This window comes from Mastacembelus armatus, chromosome 21, assembly GCF_900324485.2.
Source record: "Mastacembelus armatus chromosome 21, fMasArm1.2, whole genome shotgun sequence".
NCBI lineage: Eukaryota > Metazoa > Chordata > Actinopteri > Synbranchiformes > Mastacembelidae > Mastacembelus > Mastacembelus armatus.
The window spans coordinates 18,977,285-18,994,691 of record NC_046653.1 but is presented as its reverse complement, the minus strand read 5'-3'; the positions used below and the strand labels follow the sequence as shown (position 1 = coordinate 18,994,691).

Sequence of the window (17,407 nt, the reverse complement as noted above, 5' to 3'; positions counted from 1 at the left end):
GTTGTTGTTTTTTTTTTAGTGAATTGGTTTGTGAAGGGCTTTCTACATGTGCGCTCCTGCCGTTGTACAGTTTCCTCTTAGGAGCTGTTTGCTTTGCAAATTCTTCTTGATATATAAAAAAACGTGAAGAATACCCAGTGAGTTCACGTTTAGTCATCGCTGATGTCTTTTTTACACGTCTATAAGCTGCTCACACGCTTTACACTGGTCCTATATCCATGCACCAGTAGCGCGTTATATTTTCTTTATTCCTATGGCGACACAAATCAATATGAGGACACTTGGGCAAACCACACCGGAGAGAAACTAAACCGCACTTGTCATATAAACTGACATTTCGGTCATCCACATGCACCAGTACCAGTAAACAAAAAGCCGCATAAACAGATCTGCTGGTAACTTTGTGAGTACAACTTTTTGGAGTCAACAGCGATAAAGAGAGTGAGGGGGCGGAACCCTGCTGAGCCCCTGCGCTGAACGACAGCCAATCGCTTCGTTCTTCTAACTGCCAGTCACCGAAATCCGTCCAATACCCGCAGTGCCATTTCTAAACTGTATTCCCCACTGTGTCCTCCAACTGTTGTATGTTCTGCCAATCGCTTGAGGACAGAGTGGGAAAAGGAGCAAGCAGAGTTAGAAGCCGGACAAAAGAACTTATAGACCCCTTATATACATATTCTCCTAATGTTTTAGAGAGCGTGGTGTGGTGAAAAACAGTTGCGGTGAGTACGGATGGACTTGTCAGTGTAGTTATGGAACCCCCTTTAAGCAAGAGGAATCCGGCGATAAGATTAGCGGATTTGGCAGCGACTCAACCCCTTCCTCATCAGAATATGACAGGCTTCCCGGGGCTAGGGGGGCATCACCCTCTCTCCCACCATGCCCACCTCCACCCTGGGGAGCTGGGCAACGACCCTGGAGTGGCACTCACTCCATTTGGACCAGAGCACATGGCACAGACAAATGCTCTCAAACTTAGCCCATCTCAGCACATTCAGAGCCATCCCGAAGCCCAGACCGCGGCATCTTTCACTTCTGCTCAGACCACAGTTGGTTTCCCCGTGGCTCACCCCCACTCAGGCTACTCAAGCAGCAGGGACTTCATCCTCAGGAGAGAACTCTCAGCCTCTGCTATGCATGCACTTGGCGACCAGCATAGTTCCGCCTCCTCCCCTCATCACCATGGCATGTTCATCTCCCCAACAGGTGCTTATGGGAACACAGAAAGTGGGGCCCATTCACTTTTCACTGGACTTCACGATCAGGCGTCCCCAGGTGCCCACCACCATGCCCTCAATGGGCAGATGCGCCTGGGTATACCGGGCGACATCTACGGCAGGCCAGAGCACTTCGGGCACAGGCCAGAGCACTATGGACCCTCTTCTCTCCACAGCTACAATTCCATGAACCTCAATGTGAACATCGCTTCTGCTCCTCACGGAGCGGCGGGGGCGTTTTTAAGATACATGCGGCAGCCCATAAAGCAAGAGCTAATCTGCAAATGGATTGACCAGGAGCAAAGTCACAAGAAGCCGTGCTCTAAAACTTACAGCACCATGCACGAACTGGTCAATCATGTCACGGTGGAGCATGTCGGGGGACCGGAGCAGAGCAACCACGTATGTTTTTGGGAGGAATGTCCACGGGAAGGAAAAGCTTTCAAAGCGAAGTACAAACTGATAAATCACATCCGAGTTCATACGGGAGAAAAGCCCTTCCCATGTCCTTTCCCGGGCTGTGGAAAAGTGTTCGCTCGATCGGAGAACTTAAAGATTCACAAGAGGACTCACACAGGTCAGTACTTCTCATTGTCTAAGACGGAAAAATATCAGTCAGTCGCGGAGGAGCACTGTAGTCTATCCGAGGCGACCCTGCTTGAATATTCACATCCGTGCGTAATTGCGCACACTAGCGAGCGAAAGTTTTATTGTGTCGCATTCGCACAATGAGTAAATGTGTAAATTCCCTTCTTAAATATAAACTTTTTATCTACCGAGAGTCCTGCAGTAGGCGTGAGACGTTTAGGATATATGATTTGTAAAAACGTGCTTACGTACGTGCAGGACTCCGCTAGAACACGCGTGAATGTAATTATCCTCAGGCGTAGGACGTTTACGCAAAAGCTCAGTTTATGTATATCGACGAGTTTATGCACATGTCACATGATATCTTAACATATGGTGATTTTATTTAGTCTGACGCACTGGTTTACTGTTGGCCATCGGGAGTACCAGCTATAAGCTACAACCTCTGTGCTCTCTCGGCAGAAAACTGAAATCTGTCTGCGTATTGTAACCTGTCCAGCAAAACAGCAGGGTCGTGTTGAAAATGTTTTACATTGGTGTTGCGTGATGCTCTAAGTTGACACTGAGCCTTAGGTAACTAACTTTCCACTATATTAATATCTCTCTGAGATGTTTTGTTGTCATAACATAGATTTGGGGTCATGTTTTTACCAAAAAAGAACTTATTTTTGGCTTCACGCCACCAGCAGCCTGTAGTTAGGCCTCTACGTCTTAGTGAATGACGCAAAATCCCCAGGGAAATGAATAAGTAATATACCAAAAATATATAAGTCACCACAGCGTCCAATTTGCAGCTTCTCACTGTTTATGGTGGTTTTAAAAGCACATATTACACCCAGATTCACAGTTTTCCATATATGCACTATTTAGGTTACACTTCAAAAATCTTTTTAAATCTGTGTGTGTGTGTGTGTGTGTGTGTGTGTGTGTGTGTGTGTGTGTGTGTGTGTGTGATGAGCTCACCACCTCAGATAAACTGGTCCTGGTGGTCTCCTGAGTGCCCTCACATACACACATACATGTAACCAGCAGGCCTAAAGGCATGTTGCACGTGTTCACACAGGAAAATACTTTGGACAAGTGGGTGTGGAGTAGTGGCTGGGTGTTTAGTGAATAAGCTCTGGTGAACAGGAAGCCCCAGCACAGGCGGAGAGGCTGCACAGTTAATGAGAACCTGCCCTCATGTTGCATTTTCTTAAGGTGCTGTGCTGGGAAGACAAGGTTCACTGAGTCAGAGGATAAATAGTCAAATGAGAGAAAGAATTTGCAACTCTAATCTTATGATGTGTGGAGAATACTTAGTGACACTGACCATATATTTGTTTTTTTTTTTAAGGAGAGAAACCTTTCAAGTGTGAGTTTGATGGCTGTGACAGAAAATTCGCCAACAGCAGCGACCGGAAGAAACACTCTCACGTCCACACCAGTGACAAGCCCTACTACTGCAAAGTCCGTGGCTGTGACAAATCCTACACACACCCGAGCTCGCTGCGGAAGCACATGAAAGTGCACTGCAAGTCCCCGCCGCCCTCCTCTACCAACGTCACCTACATTTCCTCCACTAACCCTCTCGGAGACAGTCTTTCACCCAACTCTGAGCCCCACAGGAATCGCTCTGCGAACCTCTCCCCTCAGGTCAGCAACCTCAACGAGTGGTATGTGTGCCAGGGGAGCGGAGGGCCCAACCACCTCCACACCCCCTCCAGCGATGTGCCAACGTCAGACTCAGATGATGAGGACTCTTTCAGAAATTCAGACCCAAGGACAATGCTCTGATGCCCCGTTTCCACCCGCCTGACTGTCAAGCTGACCATCTAGTTGGCTCATTATTAAAGGTGTAGATCTATGCTGGCCCGTGTGCCTGGGATATCGATCAGTTACTTTCACTGCAGTGTTATTAAACTCAGCTAATACACATTTATTGTGGATGCAACACAGGCCTAATTATATGAGGAAAAATGTCTTTGATGTGACCCCTGACCTTTCTTAAAATGTAAATCATGACTGTCCAAATGAAAACGTTTAACTGACATTAGAGCTGACATGAAAACACTATTTGCTTCTCATATGAATGGACCAAATTTTTTTAAGTGAGATGATTTAAAACTTTTAAAACTGAAGATTTGTTTCACAAAAGCAATATGCAGGGTTGAATTAAGTGCATGTCTTAAAACTCGAGTGGTGTGCTGAAATGCCACCTTTCATGTCGCCTTTTGTTATTCCCTTGCAGTTTAAGAGCTGGCCTGATATCAATAACTGTCATATTCCAGACATTTCAGGAAAAGAAATGGTACTTCTTGTAGCAACACTAAATGGAAACAGCTAATGGACAAAATCTAGGCGTTTGTTAATTTCCTGTGATTTCTTTAAGATATGGTACAAATGTTGATAAGCCAATAAGGAGAAAAAAAAAAATTAGAGGCAAACATCTGGGTGTCTTAAGGGTTCTCATTTACCTTTTCAGATTTATACAATACATGTGTTTGGATGGAATTTTGTAATATTTAAGAACTATTTAAAACTATATTTTATGCACAATACGCAGGTGTTCTGCTCGTTAAAGAGTATGAGTAAGTCCCTTGAGACCCTAAATGTCTACACTGACAGGCTTTGACCCTGTAGGATTTGTATATATGTAACTGTACTGATGCTTGTGAATGTTGTGTAGTTTTAATTACAAAAAAAATGTTGTTTTGTACATTGTAATTTATTTGCTGGTATCAATGTTGTACTGGAATTACAGAAACACCAAAGAATAATAATATCAGTTTTGGTGATGCTTAGTACCCTGCTGATGTATGTGTGTGTGTATGTGTGTGTGTGTGGTTTTTTTCACCTTTTTTGTTTGTTTGTTCTTAATTTTAATTGTGTTCTGTACAAGAAGAAAACATTTACTTGAATAGGCTGTGTAATGTGAAAAGTCCCTTCCTCGCATGCCTTTTTGTAGTGATTTGTCCTTCTATTTTTGAGGTGCATGGTGCCATTGGACATAATGGATAAAAAAAAAAATAATAATCATCTATGATTGTGCAGATCCTTGATGTTCAAAATTTAATTTACAATTTAAAAACCTTGCTAAAAATAATTAAAAAAATACCAGGACATATACAGCAATAATTAACAAGTGTCAGATTTTTATGATTCATGAAGGAACATGTGTGTTGGAGATCAGAAAGTGGGAAAGATGCAGTTGGACTGTTGAAGGTGTTTTAGGAAGCTGTACCATTGTTGTGAACTGACTACATTTTTAATGTAAAGACGAGTCAACAAAACACCAATGTCAGTTTCAGCTCAAATGGAAAAGCAGAAGTAGCTCTATTCACTGCGTACCCTGACATTTCTATAAAATATCCAGTTATCTGAGAAACAGGCCCAACGGGCCGAGCAGGCTGGTATAAACTAATCACTGAGCTAATGGGAAAACCTATAGCCCCCTGATGGCGCTACCTCTGAAAGGCGCGACAGCACAAAGCAGCCGAGGCATGAATCATTCATGGGAAAAATAAAAGATAAAAGATATCTGACAATAAGCAAGGCCTTGTATAGAGTGTATAAAACAAGTTCCCCCTCTTATTTCCTCCATTAAAACGCACAATCTCACTTTCAAAGAGTTGCCTGTCCAGTCTATAGAATTAAAATTGACCAACGCGAGTCCTGCACCACATCAAAGGCTGCAGCTTCTGAGAGGAAGGCTTGCCGCTTTGACAGTCTTCATGGTGCGTTAGGATTTCTATGGCAGTTGGGTGGTTGAATATGTCTGGTTGAAAAACACAAACTGCCACTAAATGAACGACAATCAAAGCACAAAATGCGCCCTTTCTAAAAACGCTAGTTGCCACAAATACACCGTTGTCAGCTTCATGACAAACAAGCTCCATCTGCCTGGAAACAACTGGACACAAATATAAAAGGAAAGGACGATCGTGCAAATGTACACCTCGCAAAAATAAAAATAATTGAATACATTTAAAAAAAGCACGTTGAAAAACATCCTGAGCTTCCAGACTGAGTCAATTAGGACGCACTTGACTGAGGTCAGCCTGGAGGATGTAGGGACCGTGGCCATAAAACGCACACACTTAATCAGCAGTGGAGAGCGAACAAACTCCAGCATTAACCACATTTTACAGCCCGAGGAGAGAACCACCTCAGCGGCATGACGAGACTTTAGTAAAACAACTGTAGGTCGATCTAGGTGGGTCTGTGAAAACGCTTTATCTGCTGCTTCATTCAAAGCATTAGCACTTGTGGGCCTCCTCTCGTCTTGTGTGTGAACTTTTACAGGGGTAAAGGCCTAAAGAGGAGCCTGCTCTTGTAGCCCCTGTTTGGAAACAAGCGCTCAATGAATGTTACAAAATAAACACGATGAAAAATAACCAGACAGATCCTTCGGCATTAAAAGGGGGGAGACTTAATAAAAGGAGTGAAGCAGTCACCCTTCAGTGAGAAACGCTTTGAAGTAGAACTTATTATCTGAGAAATACTTTTTGGTTGTCCTAACGACGCTGCTGAATGGGAAAGGCGCTCCTTTGTCAGCGATTTGTTCTCCTTTAGTGGGATGCCCGTGGAAATCACTTACATGGGCCACCTTAACATACTGCCTGCAAATCAGTAACTGGCAGTGTCAGACATGCAGACGCCACTCTGGAGAGGACAAAGCAAAAAGTCGCAGTGAAAACGCCGCTGCTTCTCAATTGCGCCCTTTAAGGGGGTTGAATGATAACTTCTCAGACGAGCGTAGAGGCAAAACAAATGCCGTCTTGTCAGACTTAACAAGCATTATCCATCTCCTGAATGCTGCTGGCACAATGCGCCAGAAAATGGCTTGTGAAGTGATCACTCGGCCCACAAAAGTTAAGAGTCCGTGTTAAAAATGTAGGAAATCTGATCCGAGCACCTGCACCTGGAGCGGCAGTACGCCTGGCTCACCTTGGTGGGTTGTCAATGTTTGGGGGGAAAAAAAACAGGTGGGGAAGAAGAATAAAACATTTTTATTTAAACTTTTTATTTTTTGATGAACAAGGAAGCAGGTGTTGAGGTGCAAACCTCTCCACTACACCCACCCACCCGCCCAGAAACCAAATCCAGCAGAACAGCAGCACCTTGTGACAGCCCTGGCTCACTCACAAAATTAAAATCACACTTTAAATGACCAGTGGGTTCTAAGACCTGGGAAGAGGAAATCCTGAATATATGCAAATGATAAACTATATATGTCTTAGTTCATCTTGTGTTGTAGACTATATTTTTATATATACTATATTTAATAAATGATGCTGTAAAGCAGCCTACTTCTACATTAATGTTGAGTCTCTCACACTGGAGGCTGAGTTTACGACACACCTGTTTGTCTGCTCAGGTCTAAACTTTGTCCCAGTGTGAAGCCTCATGGTTCACATTCTGCTTTCCTTACTAACACACCACATATTTTCTCTCCAGGCTCCATGGCAGCTTCTCCAGCCTCCTACCTGGCTCCCAGCTTAACTTTCACGATCAAGTCAAACACTGCGCGGTCTGGCTGCTGTTGCGCGTCTCCCGGTTAACTCGACACTGCCAGCTCTGTCTCTAATGGTCCCTCCTGAGCTGATCTTTCGTTTCTTCCACCATAGAAGCAAAGCCCATAGACTCGTCTTTATTCTGCTATGAAAAGTCAGGGCAGGCTGTACAGCAGACGCACCGCAGCTGCAGGGGACAGTTCGGCAGCAAGTGAACGCAGCGGCTCAAAACCTCTGTAATTTTTTTTTTTTTTTTGAAGGAAAGAACTACTTCCCCCTGATCCATGCGCTGTGGAAACAAGGGGGAACTGAGAATTCTTTGTCCGGTTTTACACTCTGGCTGTCGGACGTGTACAGGGGGGAATGTCGCTCCTCTCCAGCCCAACTTCAGCAGCTGTGGTTTCACCTATTAGCCCCGATGCCTTTCCCAAAGGAGTGCGGGAGTTAAACATCTGACAATGGGCACACCGGGGGGTTACTCGACTGACCTGTACTTGGTTTTGGTTTCATAGGAACTTCATTAATTCAATTACCCAGTGAGCACATCATGAGTTTTTTTTTTTTTTTTAAATAACTCATGTTTTTTTTGACAGTTCTAATAACCTTAAGACAAGCTGATGTCTCACAGCTTTATTCGCTTCTACAATGTAAAAGCCTATAATCATAACCCGTATACACTGAGCGCCGGGAAGGAAATTGGTTTACTCTTTGTGTGACATTTAGACTATGTTCTAACTTTCTACCTCAAACCCAGTTTGATCTTCTCCTGTTGGAAAATTCAAGACGTTTGTGCTAACATTTATTTTATTAAGTTTAATTTTAAAAATCATACTAATATTTGAGGAGCCAAAGTATCCTTTGAATTTGTGTTCTAAATACAAACATAGATAAAAGGAAACACAATTAAGAAAACAGAAAAAAACTTGATGTAACAGATTAAATAGAGAGAATTACTCTGTTGAAGTTAACACAAATTAATGGGTAAATATTTTTTGTATTAGCACTACAAAAATATTTCATGCACCAGCTTGAATTATAATGGAGCTGTAATAAATGTCATCTGTTATTTTGATGCAATAAAACATTTTGTTTTGAAGGATTTATATTGGTCATTGCTGTGATAAGAGATACTTCACTGTTCTTTTACGTTGTCCCGTAATAAGATGAAAGTCTCTGACAGGACATGAGGGGTAATTCTGAAACTCTAGCTCAGTAATTTAGGGCTCAGTTTACTTAACTGATTTTCCATGTTGCTGCATGTATCACAGTACCTGTACAGTCATGAACTGCTATTCAGGAGAGCATGATGCATCACACAGGAACTGACATAATATCTGGTGGCTCAGTAACATCTGTGGGGGTAGAGACTTGGTGCCGGTCCAAAGCCCCATCCTAGGACTGGGAGCCACTCCAAGGCAGTAGGTGAGGGGAGCAAGGTCGTCCATGGACAACCGCATGAGCCAGGCCCTGCTACCTGGCCCTTATATAGCCCACCGGCCCAAAAGTAGAAGCTAAAGTGTAGATAAGCGTGAGCATGATGCCCCAGTAGTCTCTTATTGAGTGACAGGGCTTTCCTAAAAGCCTCTAAATGCAGGATGTAGGCTTCAGTGTACTTGGAAACTAGTTCTGAGCGGGTGGAGGAGAACGGTCGACTATACGCTCTATCCAATAGAAGCAGATGGACTTTTTAGTGTAGGATATTTTGATTTGTGCCCAGGGAGGATACTGCTTACAAAGTACTTTAGACTGCACTAAAAGAAAAAGCTTCATTTCTGGCACATGAAGAACATACCTGACCTCAAGTACAAGAGCAGAAATGAAAATCAGTATGATATGACCATCAAAAACACTGCAGTGCACATATATTAAAATAAGTAGACATATCAACTGTACTGTATAGTCACATCCCCCACTTCTTAGCTACTTTCTTACCACAGCTCTCTCCATTGTGGCCATAGATTGATATCAGCATCAGATTTATGCAGAACTATCATACTTGCAACATCAGACGTCTGGCCCAGAATGCATCTGGTTTTATTGCAGAAAAGGTCAGAATTTCGAGTGAGGGATATCATTTCATCTCAGCTGGGGAATGAGGGCATCTTTGGAAGCAAGAGAGCAGAAAAGGAAAAGGGTTATGTCCAGGTAAGGTGAGTGGGAAGAAGAGCAGTGAACTCAACAATCAGTCTTGTTAATAAAAGAAAGAAATAGAGTCACCTGCACCAACAACAGATAAGGGTTCCACTCCTGCTCTCCTTATAAACATCTGACTGTCTTCACGTAGTTAAGCCACTGTGCATTCATCATGGGCCAACTGGTGAAGCTGGTTACCAATCATGTGTGGCTTCCAGTCTCCCTGCAGGAGCTCTAATCCAATCTGATAAGCCAGTGCAGTAGCAGTAAGGCATCCAGCGTGGAGGCACCACTGCCTCCTCAACCACGCAGAGCCAGGACATCCCTCTGACTTCATGGAGGTGTCTGCATGGATCCCAAACATCACAAGCCTCACACCCATTCTGCTTAACAGACTTGGGTTTGGCCATGACAGATATGGCTCTGGATGAGCAGAAGAAAATGTGGTGTCTTGATGTTTCCAACTGACCAGGGATAAGCCTGAAAGGAAATATGGTTGGATAGGCAATGAGATTGAGATATGGGAGCTCCATCTGACTGAAGGCTTCAAAGAAATGTGGGTTTGGTCCACTGAGGCCCCAGATGAGGCTTAAAACACCAATGATTGAATGCCAAGATGACCTATGGTATTAACAGTGACCAGGAAACTGCTCTTCATCCTTTAATTTGTACTGCAAAGTAGATGCTGGGCTGTAAGTAGCGTTCAAGAAATTATATTTAGGAAAGAGAAACAGTAACGTGAAACATGTTGAATCAACAAGATCCCAGCCTTCCACCTCATGTAAGGACATAAGCAGCACCCTTATATGCTGAGCTCTTTCATTAGCTGTGAAGATACTGATGACAGCCATAATGTGTCTGGCTGTCCCACAGGACACTTAGCTCTGGACTGTCCCAATCACAAGACTAATTGTATAATTAGGCCAGCTCAACTGGGGATGGGGGACCTTTTGGCCCTTTGCAGACACATGCAATAGTAAATGACAGTATATTTCACAAACTATCAAAGCTTATCCATCTAAGTGACACTAAACCTTGAGAGATGGCAATATTTTATTAACATGAGTGATAGTTCACCGAAAACCTAAAAACATGAGCCATAACTCTCTGGAGAGATGTCATTCATCACATAGCTTGTGGTAATTAAAAATACCCAGTGTTTACGTAAACTAATCTGTTAGGCATTAATAGAATGACTTGTTTTGTCCAAGTCTGTACTTTTAGGTTTTATAGCAGACATTTGAATTTACGCTGTTTCCATGTGGACTGAGAGCAGACAAGTGTTCATCAGTTCAGTGGGAGGCTGCAGAGAGGTGCTTTTCTGTCAGGACTGAATTGGTCCTGAGGAAAAATGCAAGGGCCCCTCCCTTGTACAGACACGGAGAGTCCTTATTTCCCTACTGCAGCCCCTCCTTAGATTTTCAGCATCACCATGCACATCATTATCGTTGTCAAAAGTTGTGCGCCGAGTATGAACTCTCGGTGATGGGAGCCGTGTCATGCGCTGCCCGGGGGGAGCCAGAGAGAGGAGGAGTGACGCGCAGGTGTCGGTGCTTCAATTCTGACCGGCCTTGGCGAGGTTAGGACACCTCTCCATCCAGGAGGGCCCCATAGGTGCCCTCATTACGCAGGCCCCTGTAGCACCGAGCTCCGTGCGCATGGAGCGAAGAGGTGCAGCTCCTTATGCTCAAAGTCTGCCTCTCCCACCTAGCCTCTGTCTGACTGTCACAGCTCCTATAGGGAAGACTTACAATATGCATTATAATAAGCATAATAACAACCCGGTGCTTGCTGGAAAACCAAAAGGGTATTGGTTATTATAGCCAGTTAGGCACGCATCCATTTCACAACGCCTCTGAGATGTCATATAAACTAAGGGCAATAAACTGAGTCATCACTTAAAAAAGCGAACCTCACACTAGAAGACTAATCCATCTGAGTTTTTTACTTTTAATGATGAAAGAATCCGCTAAAGAAAGTTCAGAAATCCCAAAGTTTCCTCATTTGCATGACAATCCTTGCTGCAGACCCCTCATCATATTTTACGATGAAGGCTGGAAACGTGTTTCAGACGTTTTAAAGTATTTCTCCGAACTTTCCCCCAGCACACTGACCGAGATTCAAAGGGCAAGTGGTGCTTCATTAACCGTATCCCCATTTACTTTAGTTCCCCCCTGAGCCTCAGAGAGAGAAAGGATTAATGTCAATTACCTGTCATTTTGCAGCACCTACAATACGTTACATCTGCTCTGGTCTACAGGAACAAGCACTGAATATTGGATGAAGAAAAACTGCCTGTGCAGTTGTAATCTCATTTTCTTACAGATGCATTTTGATGATTCTTGGTTGTTTCTTTTCTGTAGTCGACATTTCCACTTGAAACGCAGTTGATCGTCAAGAAAATGTCAAACTGACATTTACCCTCGAAGTTGCTACGGACAGGGTGGGGATCCTGAATGCGATCTGTCATTATTTGGAACAGGCGCTTTCCTAATCTGCTTAAACTATTTAAACAAACCACTAATTAGGCACACATTAAATGTTCAAAAATTGTGTCGAATTGTTGCTTAATCCCAATTAGCAGAGTGTTTATTAAAACGAATAGATGCTATTTATTTTGTTTCAGTAAAACATTCTTGTCTGGTACAAACTGTCACCAGGTCAGTAAACTGCTTTCTCCTTTAAAGACCTAAAATAATGGACTACTATGCATGATGCTGGACAAAGAAAACACCATCCAGCTCGAGGACCAATGAGGGGTTTCTTTCACTTTTCAATCACCCTTAGTGCTGCCCGGGATTAGGAGAGGGCTCTTGACTCTCTCTTTCACACAAAACCAAGAGTGCTTGTCAGCAACTTGAAGAAAAAAAGAGGAGAATAATACGTGAGTCCAGGGTTATCGTGTTTAATTGGATTAGATGGTGTCATGTTGAAGTCCGGAGCATGAAAAACAAGACTACCAGGACAAATACATCCGCACCCAACTAAATGTTTAATAAACCAAATAACATAAAGGGATTTTATTTACACTTTTAGATAGAAACGTGCTTATATTTCTCATTCATAGAAAAGGGGGAGATATCTCATTCATGGAAACGGTGCATGTGTTTGTGTCCCTCTATAAAAAAAAAAAAAAGAAGTTAAACATGCTGAGGCTGAGTGCTGAGGCACTGGAGGTTTATATTATCTGGATTATGTTGTTGGCTGTGTGCTGCGCTCATCTGTGCGTCAAGCAGCGGCAGCAATAACAAGGTGCGCGCAGCTGTGAGTGCAGGTGCGCGGCCTGCACCTGCTCAATGGCACAGACAGAGCGGGAGAGGAGAGAGAGATGGTGCAGATGAAAAGCTTGGTTTTCGATTGCGCAGCCAAACGTTAAATTATCACCGAATTCATATCGCACACATCAACCTTCAAGAGGGAATTTCATCGTTAAAAGTGTTTACGCAACTTCAACGAGCCCAAACGTGTTGCAAGTAAAACGCTGACGCGAGTTGAAAGATCAATAAGGTGCATTTATTATTCGGTTTTAAACTTTGAATCCAAGCCTGAAATTGGCACCGTCTTTTCTTCACCGGTAAACGCGCTTTATCAAAAGTTTTGAGTGATCCAACAAATTTTCCAGATATTTTGCACCACTTTGCTCAAAAGCATCATCTGTGAATAAAGACAAACTCCGCGGTTCGATGAGGACTCGGCGTATAAGCGTTTTAATAGTGCCGTCAGGTGAGACGGTGAGCAGAGCAGGATCTCACACACACACTCTCTCTCTCACACACACACACATACACACACATCTGATATTTCCCGAAAGAGAAGTTGCTCATTGGAAATGTGTTTCTAAGAAAACTTACTGACATTTTTAATCAAATAAATATGTGTCAGCTGTTCGACCAGCAGCTTTTTATTGCTTACTCACCTGCTTGGTGCAGGTGAGAATTAATCTCGTGTATGGACACAGACCTACGTGTTATGTTGATTACTTCTTTTGTCTGTGCATAAACTTTCTGTCGGTCTGTCCTGCCTGGTGCGTTCAGGGACAACAAACAAGACTCGAGAATTTTAGGTACAGTTGCATAACCAATGGATAACTGGTGCTGGTGCTGAAAATGTGCGTTATTTATGTCACTCACACTCCCCTTTACACCCACCATACTGAGGTTTTACTGCAGTCTGATAATATGACTACGGTTTGTGCACAGATCTTAACGTGAAAATGCTCTGCTCTACTCCACAAACATAATGTTGGCTAGAAGCAAAACTATAAACTTTGGCTGCAGTGAAGCTGAAGTATAGAGGAAGCCTACAAGAGTCAGACCGTACAACAGATGGACACACACACACACACACACACAAAGTTGCAGAGACTTTTGTCGCTCTGTAACGAGTCTCTTTACTATGCCCCCCCTCTTCCTCCTCCTCCCCGACTCCCTTCCTCACTCCTGGCAACAGCAGACAAAGCGGGCGGGTTTTAGTGGTCTCCGCCGGGGCCGGACAGCCTTTGATCTGGGCCCGTTAAGGAGAAGGGAGTCTGGGAGGGGGTGTGCAGGGTGGGGGGCTCAGGCGATGAGGAGGGCTCTAGAGGAAGGTAAAGTCACCAAAATATTTTACCTAGGCCTATATCTTTAGGCCAATTTCCACGACTAGAATGTAACTATACCTTTTATGGTCCAATTCGGTATTTGTAGATAAGAGGCACCTCTGGGAGCAAGGTGTTCCCAACATGAATTAATTTTTCTTTTAATGTCCGTTTCGCATATTCAGATCATATCAACCTGCCAGGTAAACATCATCAGATAGCCTGGACTTTAAAGGACCTCCCAGAGCCAAACTCTACAAGACGCACAAAGGCCTTCAAAAAGAAAGGCCTGAACAACTGTGGTGCATGGGTTAAAATAAATAGACAGGCGCCTCCCCGGCCATGTTTAGGATAGGCCTATAGCAGATGGGCTGCAGCTACTGCAGTACAACATTTGTATAGCCTGTCATGGAAAATTGTCCAAATTTCACCTGCACTACCAAAAAAAAAAAAAAAAAAGAACAAAACAATACAAAATGCTCACAAATATTATTATAGGCTACCATCTTTACATCATGACCGGACTGTGGGTGTGTTTAGAAAGAAAAATCAATCTCACAATATAAAAGGTGACAAAAAAAAAAGTTGGGCTTTAACATCTCTGAGCCTGTTTCCTGCCACGCCGCTCCGTCCCCTCTGACTGCCTTTTGCTGACGGGCACACTCAGACAAAAGATCTTCTCAAATGAAGTTAGTAATGGTCCACATGTAGCGGATCACTCATGCAGCACCGCCAGGCCGCGGCGAATTTCATACCAACCAAAAGAAGTGAGAGAAAGAAAAAACAGAAGGTCTATTTCTCTGTCATCAGCAGGGAAATAAAAAGGTTCACTCACTGTAGTTAGTGACGCGTTTGCATCCAGAATGAAGTGGCTGAAAAAGCTGAATAACTGCAGTGTCATAAATGACTGTGCCACTGCAGTATAGAAAATAAATACAGGCAAAATGTAGAAGATTTCTGTCAGCAGACAATTCTTCTAAATGAGTCCCGCTGATCGTTCAAACGTAATTGTTTAATTCTCAAATTCCATGTTTTAAAATGGTGCAATCAGTTTTCTTTTATTTCACCTTCACTTTCAAATCCTACAATGACAGGACGCTTATCTCAACAGAAAGTAAAAGACCACGTGTCTTTTTATTTAAAGTCTTATTGTTGTTGAAAGCAATAAATAAGAAAAACAAAACGTTCTGTTGGCTGCCCGAGGGCCTTGATATTAGCTGCAAATTAAGAGCAGTAGTTCTGTCACAATTTCTCCAAAGATGCCCTGTTCCTGTCACTCCGAAAAATCTCCTAATTTATTTAAACAATATTCCTAAATATTGAAACAGAGTTAATTAGCGTAAACTAAATGTTTTATGGTGATCAGCTCTGCACTTTGTATTTTAAGCCATTTTTTGCTAATAGCTTTACACTTCTCAAACTGTGCTGCAGCTACAATAACGAGGTGTTTTATTGTTTTAGAATAATCTTATGCTGCAATTAGTTTGTCATATATTGTCATTAGAAGTCTATTAAAACATCAAGTCATTATTTGGGCATCCCCGGGCGGGGAATTAGAATAAAACCATCTTTGCCACACGGGTCCCATTTAGATTAATGGAAAAATATGTAAAACATTTCGTTTTAATTTTCCTCTGACAGTGTTTTGCATACATGCATTTTCTCCGCCTGCGCTGTCCCTCATAATTTATGAAAGCAATCTCGACCAACACATTACCGGGCTATGAAGTACTGCTCGCAACCTAATTGATTCCCGTCACAATTTTGTGAGGTTATAATCGTGTTAATTGTAATTTACTCTCTCGGGGAATACCAGGGAGATGTATTTAAATAAAACCGCCGAGCGGAATGAGAAGATTATATCAGTTCCATGCATAATAGAAATGTCATGTAGAATTACACAGCAGAGGCAGACAGGTATGCATTCCTCTGATCTGCAGAGATGTCACTGAAATCTTTTTTGTTTTTTTTTTTTCCTTCACAAATATTGCTGAATTGCAAAATGGTCGCGATGCAAAGAAAGCTGAGCAAAACGAGCAAGAAGAAAGGCTGTAGTTTGTTTCACCTTTAACCAGAGAAAGGGAGGGGTGAGAGGACGTGTATGTGAGTGGACAGATCAGATCAGAGCAAGATTATCAAGTGGAAAAAAAAAAAAAAAGATAATAGGTATGCTGTGCAAAAATACTCAGAGGATGTTGTGTGTTGTTCAAATATAAACATGCCAAATTATTTCCTAAGCCTCCACAGAAGAGCTACTCTTTTAGCTTTGTCTCTGCATGGTGCCCTGTGCGGCTTCCTCTACTTTGAGATCTTCCTTCCTGTCAGTGGGGACACCTGTTGGTGCAGAGCTGCCTGGAAAGGCCAAGTGTTCCCATCAGACTGGACTCCTTCACCACTCAACTCCTTTAGTGACCCCTGAGTGACTGATACTCACAGCCACGTGAAGCTGGTGTCTCAGATTTACTTTCTGTAGCCTTTTATTCTGTTTTACTGTCTCAGCGAGTGCTGTCAGTTTTATTAAACATTTGTGGGGTAACAACTTTAGAAATGTAAATAACATCTTAATGCCAAAGTATTAAATGTTGCAATTATCAGCTTTGCCTTCAATCTAAAAAGTGTTGCAGGGCCAACATTTAGTATTGAACATAACTTCAAACATTAAGGTGAAACCGTCAAACTATTTGGAACTAACCACTAATTTCTGTTTCTTTGATCAAATAAAATACAAAACTGATAATCCCATATTTAAACATTAAAGTAGCATTTTATTCCACCACTTGTTCTTCATTCATTTCACATTGATTTACAACAAGAATTAACCCCCAAAAGTTTAATAAGTCATAAAGTAGCTATTCTCATGCCTTCCATAAAACACCCAACAAATGGGATCTATTGCACACAACACACGATCCACAAAATCTGTATGTGACAAATAAAAGTGCAACACAAATACGTCACCATTCAGGTCATCCGAGATACAGGCTGTATCATGCGGCTTGTCTAACATCTATTTTGCAGACCTGCAGAGCCTCACAAAACAGCTCTACTCAAATAATGTTTGTGGATTCATTTAATGAAGTTCATAGATAATAGGAGTTTTGTCCACCAACCTCAGGGTACAATGATAATAAGTAGATTGGGTGAAAACAAACAAACAAGCTGATTTTGAATTCATGACAGAAAAAGTGAGCCAGGGGTGAGAGAAATATGTGGCCAAATGCCAAAGAGACAGCTTACTGTTTGGGTCTTTGGCTGGGCGCAGGAGTGGTTTCGATCTTTTTGTCTGGCCTGGCCTGGCACAGACCACAGTCCAGCTCCAGACACAATAGATCATACAGTAGGAGAGAGGGAGAGAGAGAAAGAGAGAGAGAGGATGAGGTGGGGTAGGGGAGGTATGG

The 17,407-nt window shown here is 42.8% G+C and overlaps 2 protein-coding genes across 2 annotated transcripts in view; one reads left to right on the top strand and one right to left on the bottom strand.

Moving 5' to 3' along the window:
- Positions 1-8: 8 nt before the first annotated feature.
- zic5 (zic family member 5 (odd-paired homolog, Drosophila)) lies at positions 9-3,589 on the top strand. The gene is made up of 2 exons (XM_026294893.1): positions 9-1,794; positions 3,142-3,589. Exons 1-2 carry the CDS (start codon positions 753-755, stop codon positions 3,579-3,581), a joined length of 1,482 nt encoding a protein of 493 aa, XP_026150678.1. The 5' UTR covers positions 9-752; the 3' UTR covers positions 3,582-3,589.
- Positions 3,590-9,307: 5,718 nt separating this feature from the next.
- clybl (citrate lyase beta like) overlaps positions 9,308-17,407 on the bottom strand; it is a 61,488-nt gene continuing 53,388 nt past the window's right edge. The window contains exons 9-11 of the transcript XR_003294937.1: positions 17,247-17,407; positions 9,632-9,913; positions 9,308-9,402 (exon numbers count right to left, since the gene is read on the bottom strand). The exon at positions 17,247-17,407 is cut by the window's right edge and continues 762 nt beyond it. The gene's annotated coding sequence lies outside the window, so the exon portion shown is untranslated. The remainder of the gene's footprint in view (positions 9,403-9,631; positions 9,914-17,246) is intronic.

Bases quoted from the DNA above. Each gene is read 5' to 3' on its own strand.
- zic5 (XM_026294893.1), top strand. From the start codon at position 753: ATGGAACCCCCTTTAAGCAAGAGGAATCCGGCGATAAGATTAGCGGAT. The intron at 1,795-3,141 runs GTCAGTACTTCT...TTTTTTTTTAAG, and splicing joins TCACAAGAGGACTCACACAG to GAGAGAAACCTTTCAAGTGT.